Below are 22,150 nucleotides of genomic sequence, written 5' to 3'. Positions count from 1 at the left end.
ACAACCAAGCCGTTGAGTGGCTACCCGTCGCAGCGATGGGTCCGTGTCGTACTGCTACCGTGCTGCGCCTGCCTTGAGATGTCCTGCTTCAACTGGTCCGAGTAGCCTCGTGTTTGGGCCGCACCACCGACCGTCCTGCCTCGCTACAGGCGGTGAGCTCACGCGTTCACGCTTGCGAAACTTGAAGCGACAGAGCCTATGTGTTGTGGGCCTCAACCGGAGCGCCGGGCGACGCGGGTGACTGAAGCTAACGTAGAAAACTACACTAACTCACATCTAGAGATGATGGTGGTGGCGATGTCAACCGTGTCATTGCGAGTGGTCGCCACTTCGAACCGGTCAACCGCCGCGTCTTATCGGGCGTTTCAGTCTCATGGGTGCCGGCGACTTTGCCTGCACGAGCAACACGACGGCGTCGTGGACGACGTTCCCACTGCCGTCGCCACCCTCGTTGGCCCAAGTCTCGGTTGCATGTCAACGTCTCTGCGATACGTTTCTGCTGCTGCAGGCGCCGACGCCCGCGACACGGCTCGTCGCGGTGCAATGCGACGGTGTCCTCAGCGGCTCAGCGTGCATCGTGCGCGAGTCGGTGGCCGACTGCCTCGCGCTCTGCAACGGCCTCCGCGTCTTGCAGCTCGCCACCGACACCACATCGTCGTCGTCGCTCGTGTCCATGTCGACAGCCAAGTCGCTCTTCGCCAGTGCGATCGCGCTCACGGTCGTTTGCGGTGTAGCCGTTGGACTGTACAAGACGTACCGCGTGTTGCGCGCGCGACGGCTCGTGGCGTCCCTCCACGCGTTCTCGCGGCAGTTCAAACGTATGGACTCGATGGTGCAGGCACTCTCTTGGCACCCACGAGGCGCCCACCTCGACACGGACGTCCAGACGCTGCGGTGGGAGCAGGACGTCGCCAAGTGGGTGCGCGCGAACGCCGAAGTGGCCTTCTACACCAACCAAGTCGCAGCGTTTACAAGCACCAAAGACGCGTTTCTCAACGACCTCTACCACCGCCTCGACACTCTTGTCGAAGACGACCGCGAGGTTGCGTCGTTTGTCTCGGTGTTGCCAGCGTACCAAGCGCAAATCCGGATTCTCTTGGACGAGTGCGACGCCAACGACAACCGCCTGCGGGACCACCTCGACGGGGCGTGGCGCCGGCGTCTCGACAGCGCGCCCCATTTGGCCGACGCGCCGAGCGTGATGCAAATGCAAACCGACGAGCGCCGCCTGCTGGAAGATACGCTGGCGTACCAGCGCAGCCGGCTCTTGGCCGAAATTGAACTCACGTGGACACCGTCGACGACGCCGATGCGCAAGGTCGTCGAGATGCAGGGCTGCGTCGCGCTCGCCGAGCTCGTGACGACGTATGCGCAGACGTGGGCGGCGTTCAACGAGAGCGTTTTGCGGGACACCGATGTGCACGTGCGCCGGCTCCACGAAGCGATGCGCGACGGCAACGGCCGGTCGTTCATGGAGGCCATCTGGAACGACCTCACGACGCTGCTGCCGACCGACGACAATGCGGTCGTCGACGCCGACGGCAGCTCGCCGCTGCGGTCGCTCTCGCCCAACGACGCGGCTGGTGGCGACAGCATGGACCAAGACGCGATCGATGCCCTTGCCGACTCGCAGGCCGCCGCGCTCCAAGCCGAATACGAAGCGCAGCTCGCAGCGCTTGCGGCAGCGCAGGACGCCGAGCTTCTCGCGCTGCGTTCGCAGCTCGAGAAGGCGACGACCCACCGCGTCGTGGATCGGCTGCGAGCCAAGACGCAAGATAATTCTAGTACATCGCTCGACGCCAAAGTCCGCGCCCACGAAGCGGCCTGTGTCAAAGAGCGGACGAATGCGCTCCGCGTGGCCGAGATGGCGGCGGCGCAGGCGGCAGCCGCCAAGCGCCGGCTCGCGCTCCAGCAACAGCACGACCTCGACGCGCTCAAAGCGGCCAACGAAGCCGAGACGCAAAAGCTCAACGAGGAGCTTGCGACCGAGCAGGCGACGCACCAAGCACGGCTCCTCGCACGGGTCAATCCGGTCGACGCCGTCGAAGCCGAGTCGAGCGAAGCCATCGTAGCACTCCAAGAAGAGCGCACCGAGCTCGCAACGGCGCAAACCGCGCTCGCCGCCGAGCTGACGCAGGCCAGCGAGAACGAGGCCACGCTGATAGCGCTGCACGAAGCCCATGCCCGCGAAGCAGCTCGCGTCGCCACCGAGTTGGAGGCCGAGAAGGCGGCGCATCAAGCGCGATTGGACGCTCGCCTGGCACAACGCCGACAACGGGCCCACGACACGCCGGCGGGCGGCGCGCCGGCAGACGACACTCTGGACACGGACGACGACGAGCCGCCGCCGCCGGTCCTTGCGGCGCTCGAGCAAGAGCACATGGAGCTCCAAGCGCAGATCGCGTCGGACGCCGAGCAGCTCAGCGCGGCCGCAGCCGCCAAGGCGCGTCTCGAAGCCATGCAGGCCGAGAACGCGGCCGACCGCGCCCGATTGGACGACGAATTGCAGCAAGAGCAAGCGACGCATGACGCGCGGTTGCAGGCACGACTCCAAAAGAAGCACGCAAAAAAAGTGGCTGCACCGACGCCGACCAGCGTGGTCGACGACCACAGTGCGACCGTGGCCGCCCTCCTCGCCGCGAGCGAAGTCGACCGCGCGCGGCTTGCCCAGTTGGCGGCCGACGAGAGCGAGTCCAAGCACGCACAGCTCATGGCGCGGCTCGAAGAGAAGAAGCGGCGCCACAACGCCCCGTCGACCGAGAACCAGCGACTTGCCAAAAAGTTGGCCGACGTCGAGCAGCGAAAGCAGGCGCTGCGACAGGCCGAGGAAGCGCTCGCCAAGCAAGCCCAGGCGAGTGCGATCGAGGCCATGGCGGCCGAAGCCGCGTACACCAAGTTCATTGCCTCCCGCCCGGTGGCCGCCCCCGCGACGTTTGAGAAGGCGCTCGCAGACCTCGTGGCCCACGAAGCCGACGACGTGACGCTCGAGCAAATCCAAATCATCGAGGCGTTTAGCAAGGTGCTCGAAGCGCGCTACAAGGAGCGCGCGGCCAAGAAGAAGACGCATGCGGGCAAGGTCATGGTCGAGCGATGACGGTGGCCATATTGCTAGTGCTCCAACACGATTCTCGTCTAATAGTCCTGTACATAACTGCAAAATACCTGCACGCACTACGGACCAAAAGAATCTAGTCGCCGTCGTGGGAGGACGGGGTTAGGGTCTACAGCCCGAGGACCTTGGGCGAGCGAGCTCGCAGTCATCGCGGACGCTTGGTGACCAGCGTGGCCACTGCTACCAAGCAGCTCACTGTTGCGAGACGAGGGCTTGGACCAAGTGGGTCGAGCAGGGCACCTGCAGCGCTTTTGTGGACTAGCTGCTTGACGCTACTCGAGTTGCTGGAGAAGGCGAGGCGCCGGCATTGCGCTGGAGCTTGAACGAGCCACCGAGCTCATATCCGAAAGAACGCCGTCGATCACGCGCCACGGCCAGCGACTGCCTGCGGTACCGACGCATCGGTGACGGCCGTTGCCGGTGCGCTGCACGCAGCTCATCGCTCTACGTTGGCGACTGCCTCTGGCGACGGTCGTAGCGGCGAGGCGGTGCAATGACTTGGCGTTGGCCAGTCGGGTCGCATCGACCGTGCAGCCTCTGCATGGCTTGTAGCGAAGAGAAGCGAGAAGCAACACAAGTCAAGAGAAACGTGTTAGCTCAACAACATGGAAGCGACTTAGATGGTGATCTCAAGGAGCGAGAGGCCGACGAGGCAGTAGAGCGTCAGAAGCATCGAGCCCTCGAGCCAGTTGGACTTGCCGTCGGCGACGATGACGTACACGATGAGCGTCGAGAAGATGTACGTAAGGGCCTCGAACGTGTTGAAGGCCAACGTCATGGGCTGGCCCATGATCCAGCCGGCAATGACGCACACGGGCACGACGAAGAGCGAGATCTGCGTCGCCGACCCGATGGCCACACCCATCGCGAGCTCCATGTTGTTCTTGTACGCGACCTTGAGCGCCGTAATGTGCTCGACGGCGTTGCCGACAATCGGGAGGAGGATGATACCAATGAACGCCTTGGGGATGCCCGACGTCTCGGTGACTTCATCGACCGACGAGACGAGCCACTCGGAGAAGAAGGCGACGGCGACGGTCGCGAGGCAGAGGATGATCATGGACGACGCCATCGAGAGAGCCGGCTTGTGCTCTTCCTCCTTCTCGTCGACTTCGGCCTTGTGCGTGTAGAGCTGGAAGAAGAGCAGCTGCGCGTACATGAGGACGAGGAAGATGGCCGAGATGTGCGAGAGGCCGAGGACAGCCTGCTCGTGCTCCAACTGCGTGTCGTGCGTCATGGTCGACTGGTAGTACGAGGGCACGAGCATGGCAAAGCTCGAGACGAAGAGGAGCGACATGTTGATCGACGCGCCGGCGCCGTTGAAGCTCGACTCCTTGGCGCCGCCAAAGTGGCCGCTCACAAAGCAGCAGCCGAGCACGAGGAGGAGGTTCGAGAGCATCGAACCGATGAGCGACGACTGGACGAGCTCGATCTCGCCCTGCTTCAAGGCGAAGATCGCAATGATGATCTCGACCGCGTTGCCGAACGACGCGTTGACGAGGCCGCCGATCGTGTCGCCCGTGTGCTCGGCGAGCGTCTCGGTGGCTTCGCCCAAGATGTTGGCCAAGGGCATCATCGTGAGGAAGTTGAGGCCAAAGACCCACATGGGCGACCAGTGGCCAAAGTACGACCACGCAGCGAACGGCGCGACGAGCAGGAGCGCGTTGACGTTGCTGCCGAGGATGACGTCCTTGATGGCTTCGCACTGGCTGACCGTGCGCGTGCCATGGCCGGTCAATGGCATGTCTTCGCCGTGGGCGGCGCCGAGCTTGGCGGTGCTGGCCTCCTTCTTGGCGGCCTTGAGATGCGGGTTGGACATGGCAAAAGGCGGAATGGCGACCTGCGAGCGCTGCGGATCGCCACCTCTATAAATCGATATCTTCCTCCTTGTCAAAGTCGATACAAGCTGTCTTTTCTAGTGAATTTGAAGGAGAGTAGGACCTGCATTGGGTCGCGACGCCGTGGTGGACGACGGCCATTGGCGTCGATCGTGGTCGTTGGTCGTGGTCGTTGGGTCTCTTGGTCGCCGCTGCAGAGGTCGGCCCAAGGACAGCATTTCTCTGCGCAGGTGCACCACGAACCGGTACAGAGGGATCTAGGTGCGAGGGAAGAGTTGGACGCCAAGATCCCTCGACCAGTCATTAGGCCCTTCAGGCCGGAATTCGCCTAATAAGTACAGAACGATTCAGTGCCGAGGTGGTGGGCTCACAAGCGAACGGCGCTGGCAGTGGTTGTTTGCGCCAATCACCCGGCTGGAGCTCGCAACCATAAGCTTTGCGGACCGTCGAGGGTGCTGCATGTATCCATGGCTGCCGTCTCTATCATCACGTATTCGCTCGGACCTTATCGAAAGCTGTCGCAACTACCGTTTGATGATTATCGCTGATCGACTTGATAATCATACATGTAGTGCAATGCGGACCTTAGCTGACATACTGCGTGCGCAGTTAGCATCAATGTGTCAACGATGTGTGCGGCCGACACGTCAATGCGTCAATACCCCATCCACCATCGCATTTCCTGACACGGTATTGTACTTTTTAAGGCAATATCCAGTGGAGCCAACGCATTTATCCGGATGCTGACGGCTGCCGCCGCTTGTTTCATGCACCCATGGCATTTCTCGACAAGCGCTTCCTTGAAGGAAGTCCTTTTCATTTCTCTCTGTGTCTAGGACGCTCAGATCTGAGTGCAGACAAAGCTGCCAGTCGACGGAAAACAACGTGTTCGGTGCTATGGACCTGCGATATTGCCTCCAAGATGATCGGTGCTGCACTCCTATGATGAGACGATCCTGAGAAAACGCATTTGGCGAACTTCAAGCGCGCGAGCATATGGTAAATGAAATTTCAAGTTTCACGGAGGCGTCAACATCCTTCGTCAAAAGTATTCAGGAGCAGACTTGGCCTTGGGCTTGGACCAGAACCAGAGGCAGACGTGTTCGATACCAAAGAGCGAATGCGAATCTGGCCCATCGGTGAAGAATCCCAGTCGCGTCGGAAGAAGGCGGTTGATATTTAAGGGCAGAGGCAACGCAAACCCAGCCAATATGCAGACGAGAAGCACAGCTGCCGCAACCTTCTTTCTCCGCCGCCACGCAGTGAAGACGATGGGCAGCGCGCGCACCTAACAATATATATCATACATAATATCAGCTTCGCCCTTGAGAAATATGTGCATAGAACGCGCCTCTCGTACCATCGCGCATCGAGGGAGCTTGCGTCGCAGAGTCGCAGCGCATCGACGACCGCGTGCGCTCGTATTACATTGAGTTTCGTCCACAAGCGGTCCGTCCAAGCCGCGACCGAGCGAAATACATATTGATATATTGCCCAGTCGAGCGCGCTTTCGACTCGACCAGATTCGCCAAGCCTGGACATGTACGTCGGCCTCCTGTCTACAGCTGTGGCTAGAGGCATGGACACGATAGGGCAGCGTACAACATGACTTTGTTGATGCTGCAAAAGAACGTGTCGTCTTGAATCCACCCAAGTCGCGGATATATACTTTGGTACAGTACTAATATTGCACAATATTTCTAGTGATATTGCACTAATAGAAACGATCCAACACGAGAACAGCTCACTGGAGCATGGCAAAGTCGACGACGACCGAGTCCCACACCCTCCCACCCTCCCAAAGCAACCGGCTGCGAGGCGCGCAGCAGGCCAATTGAGCTGTCGGTAGAGGAGGCAGAAACGTAGTATTAGTGATAAGTGTAGCTAGTGGGAAGGCGCGGGATTATAGAAGCGCCGCGACCGCAGCCACGGCCGTGACCGAGACGGCGATCGAGGCGAGGCTGGCGCTGTTGGGGGCCGCCGTGGCCACCGCCGCCGTCGTCGCGACGGGCTTGGTCGTCGTCACCGTCGACTTGGTCTTGGGCGCCGTCGTCGAGTTGGTATCGTCGGCGCTGCCGGCGCAGAGCTGGCCGTTGGCGAACGTCTGAAACTTGCTCAGCGGCTGCGACGTCGGCCACGAAACGACGGGCTGCGCGCGCTTGCAGCTATCAAAGGCCGCCGCGCGCTGGTTGCAGCAGCTAAAGTCCAGCCCCGTCTGGTACAGGTTCGCCACATCCTTGGCGCAGCTCAGCGTAAAGTTGAGCTGCTTGATGTTGTTGCCGACCGAGCTGCAGTCGGTCGTGCCGTCGTGCTGCGTGTAGAGGAACATGTCGTTCTCGGCGCTACAGCGGAGGTTCGTGGCCGAGTACTTTTGCGTGTTGCCGGACGCGTCCGAAGCCGACCAGCCGTGGCAGTAGCTCGCGTCGACGCCGACGGGCCACGCGTGCGAACCCTGCGAGCCGTCGCAGGTCGTGTCGTACGAGCTCTTGGACGTCACCACGTAGTTGGTGCAGTCGACCTGGGCGGCGACCGAGCTCGCGAGCGCGGTGAGGGCGAGGAGCGAGGGCGCGTACATCGCAGCAATTGGAAGAAGCAAAAGTGAGCGCTGCGTGGCCATGGCTCGTGGCTGCGATGAGCGTGAGTAGCCGCCACCTGGCGTCAGGCACCGTGTGCACTGCAATGCACGACCAGTCCGCTCAACGAGCTATTCGCGTAAACGAGTATAGTCTCGACGCATCGGCCGTCGAATGATGCATCGCGACGACCACGGCGTCCAAGTCGGGTCCCATCGCCGCCGGCGAGCAGCCACATGGCCGCGTTGCAGCAGCGCGCTGCGGCGCATCCCCAGCCGCCGTCGTCGGTCGCGGCGCTGGCGACTGTACTCATATAAGCCAATTCGAGCCCACTTCAATGACTCGACGACCTTCGAAAAGCTGTTGCAATGGGTCCTTCCACCGTGAGAAATCCAGTGACAAATGGCATTTCGCACAGTTTCCCACGTAAACAACGTACGAATTGCGTGTGAAAAACACAGGCGTGTCGTTCAAGTCAGGGATTCCCTCGGTTCAGGGACAGTGGTCCGTATGCGCGAGGGCCAGATGGCCTTGCGCCGCAGATATCACCTCGTCCGACCAGCCAGGGACAGCGAAGGCGATCGAAGCCCATGGCCGACGTCCGCTGCATGGCTTCATGGTGCTTTGATGATGCTTTGATGATGCTTAATGCGACTACTACCTACAACCGATGCGCGTCTAGGTCATAAACTTGAACCGAAACTGCGACGGCGACCGCTCGACGAGCACGGGGCGGTGCGTCGCGCGGCTCAGCGCCTTGACCCAGCGCGCATGCGTCCGCTGCCGCTCCTCTTCACTGCCGCCGCTCTCGTCGCAGTACTCGGCGCGGAAGGTCCACGGCGGCAACGCATGCTTTTCGTGGCTGTGCAGTTCCCACTGCCCATCGTCGTTCTCCTGGTCCAAAATGCGTGCAATCGAGTCGAGGGGCACAAGGAAGCTCGGGCTGCACGCGGCGCGGTCCTTGGCCGAGTAGAGCAATAGCGTGTTTGTATCGCTTCGCAAAAGGCCATACATCTCCTGGAAGGTGGGTCCATTGCCAAACCAGCTCGAGCGAACCAAGGGCGCCGGCGGGAGCACGCGGAGGAGCCCCGAGACAAGGCATGGCACGGGCGCCAGCGTGAGGCCCAGCGTGCCCTACGCTGGAATGAGATATATGGAGTAGGCGACGAGGCACCGACCTGGCCGGGCGTATCGCGGTCGCCAAAGCTCATGGGCGAGCCGTCGGCGTACAAGGGCGTGTGCACGAGCGGCCCGAGCTTGAGCTCGAGCGCCGTGCTGTCGTGGAGCTGGTCCATCGAGATGGTCTAGACAACGAATGTGAGCTGACATGCCGAGGTGGCAGTGCGGCTGTACCGCCTGGCCAAGAAAGTCGGGGCTCGAGCCAAAGTCGTAGTCGACGACTGTCAAGCAGAGCGTAGTCTCGGGCGTCATGTGGGGCCTGCCCAGAACAACATTAGTGCTGCATGAGGCTGGTAGAACGTACAAGAGCACGGTGAAGTCCCAGACCGGGTTGAGCGTCTTGTACTGGATCTCGGTCTTGGTCATCATGTAGTTGGCCACCTCGTAGCGCGTCTGGACGCCACGGAGCTCGAACGCAGTCACAATCACGTACGGGTCACTGAACCCGTTCCAGTCGGCGGGTCGCAGCCCCGTCGCGCGGTGAACTACAGATTGCATGAGCGTCAAAGCGATAGGATCGATGTACTCTGGAGCTGCATGGGGCGCTCGCTTCGATGCAAGAGCTGCTTGAACTTTTGCGCGGCGCGCTGGATCGTCCGTGCCAGCCGGACCATGCGCAGCATCGCGTCCAGCCGCAGCTCGGGCGTCATGGCGTCCGTGGTCTCTGTCATTTCGAAGGCCGGGAGCGAACACTGCGTCGTGCACGTCTCCGCAGCTGGCGATGGCAGGTCGTGCGTCACTTGGTTGTCTTCCAGCGGCTCGCTAGCGTACATGGACTCGACCGTCGTCGGACCCAGCAGCCCTGTCGTGGAGGGTCCTAGCAGCGTCCACGCTGCGCAGGGCGTTAGAGAAGACGTAGGCTCGAGGGTTGTACCTTCGGATGGCTCCCATGGGCTCGTCTTCTTCTTCTGAGGTTGCTGCGCCTGCAAAATGTCTTGCCACAGCGCCGAGCCAAAGTGCATCTCGACCAGCATGTCGAGCTGCTCGAAAAAGTCGGCCGAGAAGCGCTGGAAGTACGGCGCGTCCTCCATGCTGCTCGCCTCTTCCGGCGCCATGAGGATTCCTTCCTCGATGCACTCCTTCGTGAGGCCGCGCGTGAGCTGCCGCAGCGCCTTGTCCGCCATCATGTGCGAATTCGAATCTGTTGCGATCTTTCGATCGCCAATACAAAGAGCAAGAGTCGTGATTTCCACCAATGGCATCGTCGACAGCGAAGAACATGCGCTGATTGGCTCTGGTTTATGATCACGACGCGTTGATTGGCTTGCACCCAAGATTTGCTCGGCGATGGGACCAATCAAAGGCAAAGTATCTTGGAGCGAAGGGACACGCAACCTTGCCACACCGCTAGCTCACACCGCTGGCTTCGAGGCGCACGGCCCGGTGGCCGACCGTATGAACAAGGACCTTCTCAGAGAGCATATAATATTCGCTGTCGACTAGAGTACTAGAAGCCTCCGCTAGCTAAACGAAATGACGCTGCTGTTTGGCGGCTCCTCGCACGGCGATGAGGTCGATACGCTTGCGATCCCCCGACAGCAGAGACACATCATCTCATACCTTGTGCAAGTGCAGTGCGATGTAGCCCGGTGCACCTCTTACGGCTGGTTGGTGGTTGGGGGTTGCAACGATATCGGTAGAGCGCACGGGCCGGTAAACTGCGTTATGTACGATAGACCACAACGTCCGCTATTGCGCTCGTACAGCTGCATTGCGCAACTCCTGCGTCGAGAAGTTGCCCCACTGTCAACGTTATCTCTTGTCTCTTCCATCAACGCTGCGGTTGCAGCTGAGGTGATCGACCTCGACATAGTGTACAATGCATGCTCGTGGCGTCCGTTTGGGTGCTTCGATCGATCAAGGAGTATTGCATTGTTGCTGTTGCGTGCGACCTTTCTCGATCCCCCCACGTTCAGCGGTTTCATCGGTTCAACAGAATGACGTGGCGCGCCGAGAGATCAAGATAGATCAAGACGGCGGGCACAACCAACGCACGGAAGTGGCGTTGTGGATATGGCTGCAACACAGACAGCAATTCAACCAAAATAGACATAGCATTTGTGCACACTTTCGCGAGCAAGAGACGTAGGGTAGTACGACGTCCTTGCCGAGTCTCGGTGTAGTTCGTTCGCCAAAGGGAATCGTCGTGCAAGCGTACAACAGACTAGCGACTGCTTCTTTCTCGCTTTGCATAGTCGTCTCTACGAGCGACGCTGGCATCAACAACGATAAGGCTACGAGCACCTGAATGGAGCGCGCGACAGTAAAAAGCTGTGCTTGGCCCGTGCCAGCGTTGTCGCCATTGCCATCGACGGCCCCATGTCCCCGCAGTACACTAATTTCCGCACTCCACCAACGCACATCGAACAGCATCGAACAATATGCGTTCTGCTATGGTGTTCTGTGTGCGCCTTGCAGGTGCCGAGGTCCTTGTAGTAGCTAGGTACACGCGAGCGCGTCAACTGAGGAATGACTGGACGGGCACCAATCGCAGCGGAACGTCGCGGCGCTTCGACCGTGTTCCGACGTATGAGCGCCGAATCGCCGATCGCTCCGATCAGTCGCGGCCACGTCATTCACCCGTCGTTGAGCATTCGTTGAAGGCAATGGCCACCGCTCGAATTCACCAGGATGATCGTTGAAGCCGGTCGTTGCCTGCCTGGCGATAGGGCCCGTGTCTCGCGAGCGTTCGCCGGCGACTTCGACTGGTCGGGACATCGATCCTGCGAGAGGATTCGGCGCGATATATAACGTGTACTGCGTATAGTACTTTATATATATATATGAACGTGTTCCGCGTTATCTTCATTATGACACAAAGACTTCATACGTAGTACTTTGGTAAAATAAAACACGCACGGGGCTAGACATGGTCCCGACCCATCGCAATTGCTGGCCATAGAGATGGCGTGGTTACCACCCACGGGCGCGTCGTCGACGCCGCAGCATTAGCGCGCAGAATTAGTGGCTATTAAGGTCGGTGGCACTGGACAAATACCTTGGTTTGCTGCTGCAAACCACGAACCCAACGGCGCCTTTGACAGCAACAAAGTATGGTTTCCGCGATACTCGACGGTCATGTCTGCACGCCCAGCTGAACCGAGGCCAAAATTCTGCGCCTTGACCTGCCCAACACGCCTCACACTTGGTGCTACGAGCCGTGCGCTGCATCGCCAAACGGCATGGCTGCTGCTGCGCACGCCAGCGTCGCGGGTGTCGTGCCAAGTGTACGGTCCGCGCCTCCCAGCGACGTCTACGGCGAAATCGCATCTCGCGCGGCGGCCATCTGCTCCAGTGGGTCGCAGAACGCGACATGTGACCCCTGGATCACGTACACTGTATTATATCGGATATACTTTGTTGCAGTCAAAAACCCAGATGGCATTCGCATCATATCGCGAGCTTTCGCAGGTCCTCACTTTGAACCGCGCCACAACTCAAAATTCTCGAGCCGACCAGCATGACCACCCAGCCGACACTGGCCGTGAAGCGCCAAGCGCCCGAGCACGATGCTGTGCTCAAGTGCCCGTCCGTCGCCAAGACGCCGCGCGTCTACAGCCTCGGCGCGACCAAGGTCACGACCCGGACCAAGGGCAACCTCGCCGGCGCCGACGCCTACATGAGCTACCGCTTTGCAGTCGTGTGCCCGCGCACCACGAGCTGGTGGATCTTTGACCGCCGGTACTCGGACTTTTACGCGCTCCGCGCACTGCTCCGGGACCTGTCGTCGACCACGGACGCCAAAGCGCAGCAAATTGCGTCGGGCCCGTTCCCGCGCCGCCGCCTTGTGTTTGCCGTCGACAACCGCAGTATCGTCGACGAGCGCTCCGAAGGACTCGCTCGGTTCACGGCCGACGTCGCGCGGCTGGTTGCAGCAACGCCGGACGACCGCAAGGGCGACGACGTCGGCCAGCTCGTCGGTAGCTTTCTCCGTGCGCCGCGCCGCTCAGAGGCTCTTCGCAAGCCGTGCAGCCTTCCGCACGACTGCCCGATTTGCTTGGAAGAGACGACGGCGGGTGATCGCAGCCTCCGAACCGCGTGCGGCCACAGCTTCCACGAAGCGTGCTTGGTCAAGTGGCTCGAGACCGAGGCTACGTGCCCGCTCTGCCGCGCGAGCGCCACGCACGGCACGCTCAACTAGACGTGTCGACGTACATATTATTTAAGTTATCACATTTATTGCGAGACACTAGGACAAGATGGCAGTCGGAGGTCTTACAATGAACAACGCGACACGAGGCGCCGAGATGACGACGGTCGAGGGTGGCGTGCGCCGTGGCGTGCGAGATAGTGGCTTGTGGTGGCGCCACGTCATCATTGGCGGCCGTTACACAGTGGCGATCCATGCCCGTTGGTGAGAGATCGAGACGTGTTGTGGTGTCGCGAAGCTCCGGGGTGACGCGGGCACTGGATGGTGGAGGCATGTCGCGGCGCGTCGCTGCAACGTTGGCAACACAGACAAGTTGTCGGCCATACAGTCGTCGAATCTACGGAGCTACACGCACGAAGCGTCGTGCTGCTCTGTGGATTCCGCGAGAAAGGATGGTGAAAGTCAGTGGCAAGAATTACATGGTTGTATCAATTTTGTATCCAGTAGTCAAAGATCAAAGCGAGGCTGATGAAAAGTATCAACGACTTGGGTACTTGACACTTTGGCCGCGGTCCGTAGTATTTGTGCACACAAGACAAATGCGGGTGCACGAGACAATGCATGCCGGGTGGTCTCCCCCGACGCTCGAGGCCAACGAGTCATATTTCTGCGCCAGCGACCAGACGACGATCGACGACAACTCCAAGTGGCTCGTGGCGCTGAGCCGGGGTGTGACCTACTTTAGCCCGTCGACCAACACGAATACGAACAAGAAGTTCCACTGGTTCGACATATCCAAGTGCACGAGTTTCTTCACCAAGCCTACACGCAAGGAGAATCCATCCGACCGTCCTCCGATGTGCAACGACAACGAGTTTGATTCGCTACAATACGAAGACGCGCGAGCCGCAGCTTTTGAAGCGCCGTGGACTCAAAACATCCCAAGTGCACCTTCCGCCGAGATTACCACGTCGGCTGTCGATGGCGTCCCGGTCTTGGCCCAGCTCCACGCCGTCCTCGTCCTGTACAACCGGCGCCTCGACGACGGCTACCTCCCGCACCTCTTTTTCGAGCGACTTTTGCGTTCGATCGAGCTCTATGGGCCGCACTGCCCTCTCGACATGGCGTACGTTCTTGGTGACATGATGACACGTGCTCTCGATGCCCACGATGCGTATGCCAAAGCGTCGCGCGCCGTGTACTTCTGGTGCATCGCGGTGACGCCGCAGCTTGACGCGTTTCAAGAGCTTCTGAAGAGCGGCCATCTCGACGATGCACGTACGGTCTTGCACTCCGTCTACATCGGCAGTGCTGACGCCATGAAGACGGCCACGGGAGCCCTCGCGACCACAAAAGCGCTCTTGACGTATGTTGAAGACGAAGCGATGCTGTTCAGTGCCCGCATGCGCACCGGCAGCCTTGACCAAACGCCAGCAACTACGGACGGCACCAAGGAGACCATAATGTCAGAGACAAGTGCCCACGGTGCGATGACGCTGGTGACGTCAGAGACGATGACGACGTCGTCCGCATTGGTGTCATTGGTACCGGAAAAGATGCAGCAAATACGCAAGACCATTTACAAGGCATACAGCGCCTGCAAAGAAGCGTCGATTCTACCGTGGACAGCACAGCCCACGACAACTTGTCCGCCGATGACGATCGACAGTACCATGGCGGACGCTCTGCGCAAACTGGCCACACGGTTGCACACGATGGCTGGCCACATCGAGATGGGTCTGGAGGGTCTCGCGACAACCGACGTTGGCTCGCTTGTAGCGAAGGAGGTCCAGCACCCCACGGACCTTGGCAAAAACGCTCGAGCCCACTGTGAGGCCGCGTCCGCCTTGTGCAATGCATGCAATGAATTTATTCGCAACCACAAGAGCCACTACGCTTGCGATCTAGCGACGACATTGTAAAAACCACAAATACCACACTTGTGTGGAATAAAAAACCACTGTGTTTTAAGCAGGACGTTTGGATTGGCTAAGAAAAGACCAATCATCGGCCGTTCTCGTCCTGCGAGGCAGACTGGCGCCGCCATGGTCGCAGTCGCTCGCTCAAGGACGATGGCCCAGCTGCGTAATGCAGGAGGAGTTACGAGCTGACGAGATGCAATCGCCTCGACTGGTCGCATAGCATGGTGCACTGTCACAGGCTGAGCCTCTGAGCTAGCGACGGCAATCGCACCAACAGCCGCGTCGCGTCAGCTCGCGCAAATTACCGAAAAAGCAAGCAAGCCACTGCGCTCGCTCTTCTTGCAACCGACTCGGGGCGATTTACAAGAGATGTAAGCTCAAGATCGCGCTTAGGCCAAAGATGGCTGTCGCCGGCGACGAACGGAGCCGCATGCGTCCGTGCGCGTCGCTAAGGAGTGCTGATGAGACGAACCCTCGATGACCATTAAATTCTACTAACATAAATTTAGTAGTAGCTAACAAACAATAATCTATCACATTACATGGCATTATATGTAGCGCTAATGCGTTCTCGATGCTTGTGCTGGTAATTTTCGCATTCGTTCAAAAGGGCGGACGATACAATCGTGAGCTCCTCTAGCGTCGCTGGGTCCAACGTCTCCAGCGACACGGAGTGCTCAAGGTACGATTCAAGTGCCTCAACGACGCGCAGATTCTGCAGCTCCGTCAGCGCTATTTCGATACGATCAACGAGGTTAGCAATGCGTCGCACGTGGCGCTGGAGTACGTTGGCCCACTCGACGACGTCGGGCTCAAATGACATCGCGTTCCCTAGCTCCCCGTTCGTCAACGTGTTGGTCTTCGCACTGGTCTTGTGGAGCGCGGCGAGCTTTTCATACATGACCGCTGTGTCCTTCAACGTGTCGATACACGAATGCATTGCTGTCGCTACCTTCTGCATGACTTCGACGCCGCTGCGGCAGAGTTCGACGGCGACTGTTGTCGCGTCCTTCAAGTTGTCGTCGCGCACCGCTTCGATGGCAAATGCAAGGAACGATTCGGCTTGTATGCACCACGAATTGACTTCGCGCCCCGCCTTGTCGACCGCGTCGCAGCTGTTGAGCGCCTGTGTCGTCGCTGTTCCGATCAACGGCGCAGCATCGTGAGGGCACGCGGGCACGTAGGCGTCGACGGTCGCCATCGAGTTGCGTGAAAAGAGAGCTGGCTGAATGCTGACGTCGATGAGCGTATCGAAGATCGCAAGCCCCGTTCGTAGCTGAAATAGCCCGCTCGCGAGTCCTGCAGCGTTGGGAGGCTGGGCAGCGATGGCCTTGGTCAATCGCGCGGACTTATCGTACTCGCACCAGATCTCGTCAAAATGTTGCTGAATCAGCGACCGGTAAGGCGGAAGATTCGGTCTCGTGACGATCAGTGGCTTAATGGTGGGCTCCGACTCGTTGTCCCGCTGCAAAATTGCCCCGTCGTCGTCGTCTTGATCGGGTGTTGCTTCGTCTTGGCGCTCAAAGGTTGGTCGTGGAAGGATCTGGTGCTCGTTGATGTCCAGGGCGACGTGGTCGGTCGATGTCTCGGTGTCTGGTGCCTCCACCGTCTCGGTGCTCGTCGGCTCGTCTTCTCGCTGCATGTCGTCGTCGTCTAGCTCGGGTGCTGCTCCATTCATGTCCAATTCGACATTCGAGAGCGACGCGGTGTGTGCCGAGGCGGAGAGACGATGCATATCGTTCATCAGAAGCGGCGATCGATCGCCATAGGCCGACTCCGATTTTGTACGCCGTCGAAGTCTGCGCGAAGCGCAGTCGAGGCAAGCGCCAATGATCGAGAGGACAATGAGCACGAGACACCCGAAGGGGACGAGCATTATTGCGTGGTGATAAGGGTGCGCGACTGGGTAAATTGAAGACTGTTCGCCAAGGACCCGCATTGCGACAACGAAAGCATCAACTGCCGACGTCTAGTTGCGTGCATTTAGACTCTCGTGACCAGGCAGTTGACTGAATCTGTCAACGTTGATCCGGATAGTTTCTTATATCCGGATTGACGTGATAAGTATCAATCTATCAGTCGATGGACGTGACATTTTACAGGGCAAACCTTGAAGCTGACGTCGGCGCCCATCGGTTTATCCAGTCACGGAATCGAAAGCGGCAGGCGAATCCAAAGCGCAACGAGTGTCGAGTCGGTACTGTCGATGCCGATGCGCTCGCGCAATGAAGCTGCACGTGGCATCCTTGCCACGTACCGGGATGCCTTTTCGCCCGAGATCAACGCCTTTGTTCAGCGCTACGAGGCTCTCGTTGCAAGCAGCCATGCCGCGCGGCAGCAAGCGTTGGCCCCCGCACAAGCGTGGTGTACAATGCTGCTGCATCTCCTTACCGACTATGTCCTTTTGCAAGCCGACTCGGGGCGCGCCGACATGCGGGTGTCCGTTCTACAAGTGCTACAAGAGGGCTGGGACGTGCTCGAAGATGCGATTTCGCGCCTTAAGCACGACACGTGGACACTCGAACACGCGAAAACGACGCTTCTCAGCGAGCTTTCTGCTTGTCTTTGCGCCGACATGGCCGACGCAAGTGCGCTCCAAACCACCCATTTCAAGGACATTCTGGAAGACGCCAGCCAACTACGAGTGCTTCGAAGTGCCGACGACCCAACACGGCGGCTTGTGCCGAAACAGGCGCTGGCGGGACCGTGGGGCCTTGTTGTTACCATCGGTCCGTTCTCAGCGACCTCTGTCCGCGCCCTCGCGACACAGATTCGATCGCAGGTGACAAGCGCTCTTCAGATGCATGCCAAGAGCGTTCTCCACGCAGCTTTGCTGGACGTCAACGCCATGTCGAACGTGCTCGACGGGTATATTTACGCGCGACGGCGCGATGGAAGCGCGTTGTCGAGCTTGAAGGCACGGGTTGCCGAGACGATTTTAGACATTAGCTGCACAAACGACGGTACATCAAGGAGCTTTGAAGCACTCGAAAAGCTCTTGTATCTGTGCACAGAGCTGCTCGATGCGTGGGTTATATAACGAGCGCACATCGATGACCGTACATACTAGTGCACTAGATATCAATAGACCGACAACTTTTTTCCACTCAGTCGCTCGCTGGATTGTGCCAGAAGGGGCGGCAAATTACGCTGCCATGTTACTTAAGTCGTTCGGCACATTGCAGATATTAGCATTACTCGCAAGACAGCCAAATCCAATCGCTGTTGGCTTCAAAGTGCATTGTTGAGCAAGGGGCATGAGCAGACGAGACATGATGGAGCAGTTGATGTCAAGGATAGACGTATGCGATATGTGGAAAGTAGGCGTCGATCGTCCGTGTCCTAATGGAGTAGCCATGACTGTCCCATACGCTAGCGAGCTGCTGTCCGTACAATTGCAAACGAGCGGTGCGAAGATAATTCGTCCGTTTCCTGCACCGGACACCGGCCCTCTGCGCCGGTCTCTCGCTCGGCGAAGTGCTCTTCTTGACGATTGCGACGGCATTTTTCTACTACTCTTACCGTACGCGGCCACAAAAGACATTGCACGAGCGTCTCGAGGCCGCAGCGCTCGCCCTTGGCGTCGCTCTACAACATGATGTTTGTGTCGCTCCCGGCGACAAAACACTGTTTTTGGATGGACTTTTTCGGTATTTCGATTGCGCGCGGCGTCGCGTACTACAAGTGGCTCGGTGTCGCGACACTGGTGTGCGTTGTAGTCCACACGGCGCTGTACGTCTAAGTCTACGTGGCCGAAAACGACGTCGCGGGGCTCATGCCATGCTTTCACTGCGATCTCGCTACTAACGGGCAGAGATCGGTTCCATAGTATGGAAAAAAATGGGCAGGATTCATGGACGTGGCATATAAATGTACCCTACGTGTCTCAAATCCAATACATATTGCCCTAGAAATGAGAATCGCCTCCCATAAATGGCATATATGGCCATAATCGGGGGTTTTGAGTTTAAACGTTGCGGCACAGGAGTTTAACCCATGGAGATTCACATATTATAGTAAAAGCAAGATGTAGATGTATTATGTCATGCAGATGTATTGCTAGGGGTAATCGGTCTAGTCGTGGAGGACGGTTTGGACGGTGTTGGAGATGACATCCGGGATAGGCGTGCTGCGTAGCACGTCCTCGACCATTGCCTCGTCCCAGAAGTTTCTGTTCGTGGCTAGGAACATGATGGCCTCAAGCGTGATGGGAAGCATGCGCTGTCTGCGATCAGAGTAGACGAGCTTAGCTTTGGAGAACAGGCGCTCCACGACGTTGGACGTGGGGATGATGTACTGGAGGTTGGAGTACGAGGATCCGGCGGATTCTTCGGATCTCTTGCGCTTGTTGCTGAGCACATGGAATGCTAGCATTCTTGGGTCGACAGGGGTCGTGTCGACGGGCTGCGGCGCACTGCAGCTGACCGGGAGCTTGAACATTTCGAGGGCATCGCATTCTTCATCCGTCATCAGAGACTCCTTCTTTCCTAAGACCTTGACGACAGCGGCTTCGAAAACCGGGCTTTTGACGATCGCAGCGTTCGCAGCCAGTTCCCGAGCCATCACGGGGTAGCGTTTGATGAGTTCGTCGAAAAGTTGTCGCACTTCAAGAAGGTTGATGTCGTCTTTTTGAAGCGCGAGAGTGTAACCATGAAACTCATTGCAGGCGATGATGAGTTGCTCGACCTTAACGACGGCGCCCGGCGACGGGATGAGGTCGACGACGTCGCGTAGGAACGGAAGGTGGTCCTTGATCGCCATGAAGCGCTCGAGCATTGTAAACGTCGAAGTCCAGCGCGTGGCGTTCTGGACCTTCGGTGCCAAGTGCGTATGCTGGCGCAGGTAGCCGCGGTTTTTGTTTGTCTTGAGGCGCACCATGAGCACGTGGATCGTCTGGATAAGGTGCTCGTGCTGCTGGAGGTACGCTTGGACAGCAAGGTTCAGGCGGTGGGATGCGCAGCCAACCAGGGGGATGTGGAGATGGTCGGCAACGGCTTTGTTGGTGGCGCAATTGTCCCCGACGATGAAACCCACGTTGTCGATCGTCTTGTTAAAGACGGTAAGCGTGTCCTGGAGAAATGTTGCGTTTTATTCGTCTTAAAGAAACCGATTTAAAGACGAATTTACGCGGATTTGAAGTCACCCATTTTTGTCCCTAAGCACCAGTTTTGCCATACCTATGGCCCCGTCCTTCGAAGCTCGCCCCCATAATGGCCATATTTACGAGGCCTGCCATACTTAGGGGTGAACAAATTATGGAAATAGTATTTCCATACATTATTTTGGACCGATCTTTGCTAACGGGAAGAAGCCGTGGATGAATGCGTTTGGGTGGCTTTCGTTTTCTGCATTGTGGGCATGGCCGTCATGTCGCTGCCGGTGATTCGGCGCCGGTCGTACGCTACCTTTAAGGCGGCGCACTTTCTCTTTGTGCCCGCGACGCTCTTTGCGGTCTTGCACTGGGGCCCGATCATTGCGTGGGTGTTTATGACTATGGTCCTGTACATTGCCAACAAGGTGCTCTCGGCAGCGTTCACATCGGCACCGGTCGCCGTTGTTCGCGCGGTTGCCCACGACCACGGTTGATGTGCACGGACGGATCGACCAAGGTTATCCGCCGGTGCGTTGTGAGCCGTTGGATCGCAACGGCCTGAGCGTGCAACGATCTTTCGAACAACGGATAAGCAGAAGTTTCGCCCTGGTGGAGCAGGGTTCTTTCTTGCTTTCTAGTGCACGCGTGCGAAGGCCGCTCGCGATGCCAGGACTGGAACCATCTCGCAAGGTGTGGGGAAGACATCAACGGTGTCACCGAGCTCGTGTTGGCGACGGCAACAACGTACGCCCCGGGTGGTGTGCTCTGGCTGCGCGCGCCGGCGATTTCGTCGACGCAGTGGCACCCGTTAGCATCACGTCGGCGCCCGTCACAACGCCCGAGACGCTCGCTGTGCACATCAAGGTACAAGGACACTGGACGCGGCAGTTGCACGCGTACGTTGCTCAGTGCACACTCGCCGAGACCGACCCGATTCTGTACGCCGACACGGTGTCGTCGCGCCGGGGGTTGCACCCCGCACCGTTTGATACGCTTGTGTTTGTCGCGGGTGGCATTGGCGTGACGCCGCTTCTCGGACTGCTCGTCGACGCGGTGCATGCGACGCCTGCGAAGGCGATGCATTTGGTATGGCACGTGCGCGACGTGCGTCTTTTGCATCAATTCGAGTCCGTTCTCGACAACGTCGTCGCGAAAGCGCCTCGATTGCACTTGCACGTGACGCAAGCAGCGTCAGAGGCGATTGACGTCCTGGCCGAGACGACGACGACGGTGTTCGATCGGGGACTACCTCGTAGGATGTGGGTCGAATAGAGCACAGGCATTGGCTATAATGCATTCTAGGAGCACAGGCATTGGCTGATTTTTACTTATGAGGCACGTGCTGCTGCACAGGCATTGGCTTAAAATGAAATAATTCTATAACACTCGAAGTTCGTAGACAGCAAATTCGACAGCTTGGAGCATGGGACGCGCGCCCTGTGATCGAACCCCGGACGACCCGTTCGATCCATGGAGCCCAAAGCTGCATTGCCATCGACGGCGTCCGTGTTTGCGCGTCGTGCTGACGCCCCAGGAAGCACACGCTATGGTGTGAGTACCATAGGAAGGCACCTCGCTCGCCGCCCCGCGCATAATCCGAGTCGTACAAGCCCCTAGAGAGGCTTCAGTCGGTCGCGTCGAGCTGCCGGTCGTTGAGCCCGACAACAGTGCACGACCGACGGGCGGACGCCATGAGCTTGCAGCAGAGCTTGCAGTGACGCTGGCGCGCTGCTGCCTCTGTGGCAACCGTCTAGCGGGATCACTGGCCAATGCCTATTCGAGTATCACAAATCGAGCATAGGCATTGGCTGGCGATCCTCATCGAGCATAGGCATTGGCTGACATGCATCCGGATTGTATCTGGAGGTTTAGCGCACGGCTATTGGTAGAAATTAGGCCGAAAATAGGCCCCTTTATGGGGCCAATACAAACATCAAATGGTTTTATACGGCATCAATTTTTATCGTCAACCACGATAGAAGGTCAGCTTTCTTAGGACATGGCGATGGGACGACGCAAGGGAATCCTTGGGACGACGGGACGATGGGACGATGGGACGTCGTTCGAAAGTGCATCTTCTCTTCTTCGCTTTTATTAGGCACGTTTGTTAGTTCCCCACAGTTTATGCGGTACTCGTCATCTCTGGATTATTTGCCTGTTTGTTTTTTGTTTGTTTGTTTGTTTGTTTGTTTGTTTGTTTGTTTGTTTGTTTGTTTGTTTGTTTGTTTGTTTGGTTTGTTTGTCCCAATTTGGATTGGTTAAAATGTTGTTGCTTGCGTAAAATGATTGGACAGCTCGCAACAATTCATTGATGCGTTTTGACAGGCCGGCGCCATGTCGCTCG

At 58.4% G+C, this 22,150-nt stretch overlaps 10 protein-coding genes across 10 annotated transcripts; 5 read left to right on the top strand and 5 right to left on the bottom strand.

The window, feature by feature from the left end:
- Positions 1-337: 337 nt before the first annotated feature.
- On the top strand, positions 338-3,179 carry SDRG_11444 (hypothetical protein). Its single transcript, XM_008617487.1, has one exon. The coding sequence runs from the start codon at positions 374-376 to the stop codon at positions 3,092-3,094; it is 2,721 nt and encodes a 906-aa protein (XP_008615709.1). The 5' UTR covers positions 338-373; the 3' UTR covers positions 3,095-3,179.
- SDRG_11443 (calcium/proton exchanger) lies at positions 3,090-5,073 on the bottom strand. The gene has a single exon (XM_008617486.1). It carries the CDS (start codon positions 4,929-4,931, stop codon positions 3,729-3,731), a length of 1,203 nt encoding a protein of 400 aa, XP_008615708.1. The 5' UTR covers positions 4,932-5,073; the 3' UTR covers positions 3,090-3,728.
- Positions 5,074-6,623: 1,550 nt separating this feature from the next.
- Positions 6,624-7,888, bottom strand: SDRG_11442 (hypothetical protein). Its single transcript, XM_008617485.1, has one exon. The coding sequence runs from the start codon at positions 7,565-7,567 to the stop codon at positions 6,854-6,856; it is 714 nt and encodes a 237-aa protein (XP_008615707.1). The 5' UTR covers positions 7,568-7,888; the 3' UTR covers positions 6,624-6,853.
- A 173-nt stretch (positions 7,889-8,061) lies between these two features.
- On the bottom strand, positions 8,062-9,887 carry SDRG_11441 (hypothetical protein). The gene is made up of 6 exons (XM_008617484.1): positions 9,577-9,887; positions 9,229-9,534; positions 9,007-9,187; positions 8,877-8,961; positions 8,702-8,827; positions 8,062-8,657 (listed from the first exon to the last, which is right to left on the bottom strand). Exons 1-6 carry the CDS (start codon positions 9,827-9,829, stop codon positions 8,202-8,204), a joined length of 1,407 nt encoding a protein of 468 aa, XP_008615706.1. The 5' UTR covers positions 9,830-9,887; the 3' UTR covers positions 8,062-8,201.
- A 2,246-nt stretch (positions 9,888-12,133) lies between these two features.
- On the top strand, positions 12,134-12,894 carry SDRG_11440 (hypothetical protein). The gene has a single exon (XM_008617483.1). It carries the CDS (start codon positions 12,163-12,165, stop codon positions 12,841-12,843), a length of 681 nt encoding a protein of 226 aa, XP_008615705.1. The 5' UTR covers positions 12,134-12,162; the 3' UTR covers positions 12,844-12,894.
- Positions 12,895-13,391: 497 nt separating this feature from the next.
- SDRG_11439 (hypothetical protein) lies at positions 13,392-14,714 on the top strand (the record flags this gene model as incomplete). Its single annotated transcript, XM_008617482.1, has 1 exon — positions 13,392-14,714. The coding sequence occupies one exon, from the start codon at positions 13,392-13,394 to the stop codon at positions 14,712-14,714; it is 1,323 nt and encodes a 440-aa protein (XP_008615704.1).
- Positions 14,715-15,074: 360 nt separating this feature from the next.
- Positions 15,075-16,458, bottom strand: SDRG_11438 (hypothetical protein; the record flags this gene model as incomplete). The annotated part of the gene is made up of 2 exons (XM_008617481.1): positions 15,075-15,162; positions 15,332-16,458. The coding sequence occupies 2 exons, from the start codon at positions 16,456-16,458 to the stop codon at positions 15,075-15,077; spliced, it is 1,215 nt and encodes a 404-aa protein (XP_008615703.1).
- Positions 16,459-16,920: 462 nt separating this feature from the next.
- SDRG_11437 (hypothetical protein) lies at positions 16,921-18,456 on the top strand (the record flags this gene model as incomplete). The annotated part of the gene is made up of 2 exons (XM_008617480.1): positions 16,921-17,582; positions 18,267-18,456. The coding sequence occupies 2 exons, from the start codon at positions 16,921-16,923 to the stop codon at positions 18,454-18,456; spliced, it is 852 nt and encodes a 283-aa protein (XP_008615702.1).
- Positions 18,457-18,788: 332 nt separating this feature from the next.
- SDRG_11436 (hypothetical protein) lies at positions 18,789-19,950 on the bottom strand (the record flags this gene model as incomplete). Its single annotated transcript, XM_008617479.1, has 2 exons — positions 18,789-19,784; positions 19,939-19,950. 2 exons carry the CDS (start codon positions 19,948-19,950, stop codon positions 18,789-18,791), a joined length of 1,008 nt encoding a protein of 335 aa, XP_008615701.1.
- A 122-nt stretch (positions 19,951-20,072) lies between these two features.
- Positions 20,073-21,078, top strand: SDRG_11435 (hypothetical protein; the record flags this gene model as incomplete). The annotated part of the gene is made up of 3 exons (XM_008617478.1): positions 20,073-20,295; positions 20,445-20,561; positions 20,606-21,078. 3 exons carry the CDS (start codon positions 20,073-20,075, stop codon positions 21,076-21,078), a joined length of 813 nt encoding a protein of 270 aa, XP_008615700.1.
- Positions 21,079-22,150: the final 1,072 nt, after the last annotated feature.

This window comes from Saprolegnia diclina (genome assembly GCF_000281045.1).
Source record: "Saprolegnia diclina VS20 unplaced genomic scaffold supercont1.41, whole genome shotgun sequence".
Taxonomy (NCBI): Eukaryota; Oomycota; class Saprolegniomycetes; order Saprolegniales; family Saprolegniaceae; genus Saprolegnia; species Saprolegnia diclina.
The sequence above is the reverse complement of the archived record's forward strand: the minus strand, read 5'-3'. Positions and strand labels throughout refer to the sequence as shown.

Bases quoted from the DNA above. Each gene is read 5' to 3' on its own strand.
- SDRG_11444 (XM_008617487.1), top strand. From the start codon at position 374: ATGGGTGCCGGCGACTTTGCCTGCACGAGCAACACGACGGCGTCGTGG.
- SDRG_11443 (XM_008617486.1), bottom strand. From the start codon at position 4,931: ATGTCCAACCCGCATCTCAAGGCCGCCAAGAAGGAGGCCAGCACCGCC.
- SDRG_11441 (XM_008617484.1), bottom strand. From the start codon at position 9,829: ATGATGGCGGACAAGGCGCTGCGGCAGCTCACGCGCGGCCTCACGAAG. The intron at 9,535-9,576 runs GTACAACCCTCG...CGCCCTGCGCAG, and splicing joins CCCATGGGAGCCATCCGAAG to CGTGGACGCTGCTAGGACCC. The intron at 8,658-8,701 runs GTCGGTGCCTCG...ATTCCAGCGTAG, and splicing joins ACCGCGATACGCCCGGCCAG to GGCACGCTGGGCCTCACGCT.
- SDRG_11440 (XM_008617483.1), top strand. From the start codon at position 12,163: ATGACCACCCAGCCGACACTGGCCGTGAAGCGCCAAGCGCCCGAGCAC.
- SDRG_11442 (XM_008617485.1), bottom strand. From the start codon at position 7,567: ATGGCCACGCAGCGCTCACTTTTGCTTCTTCCAATTGCTGCGATGTAC.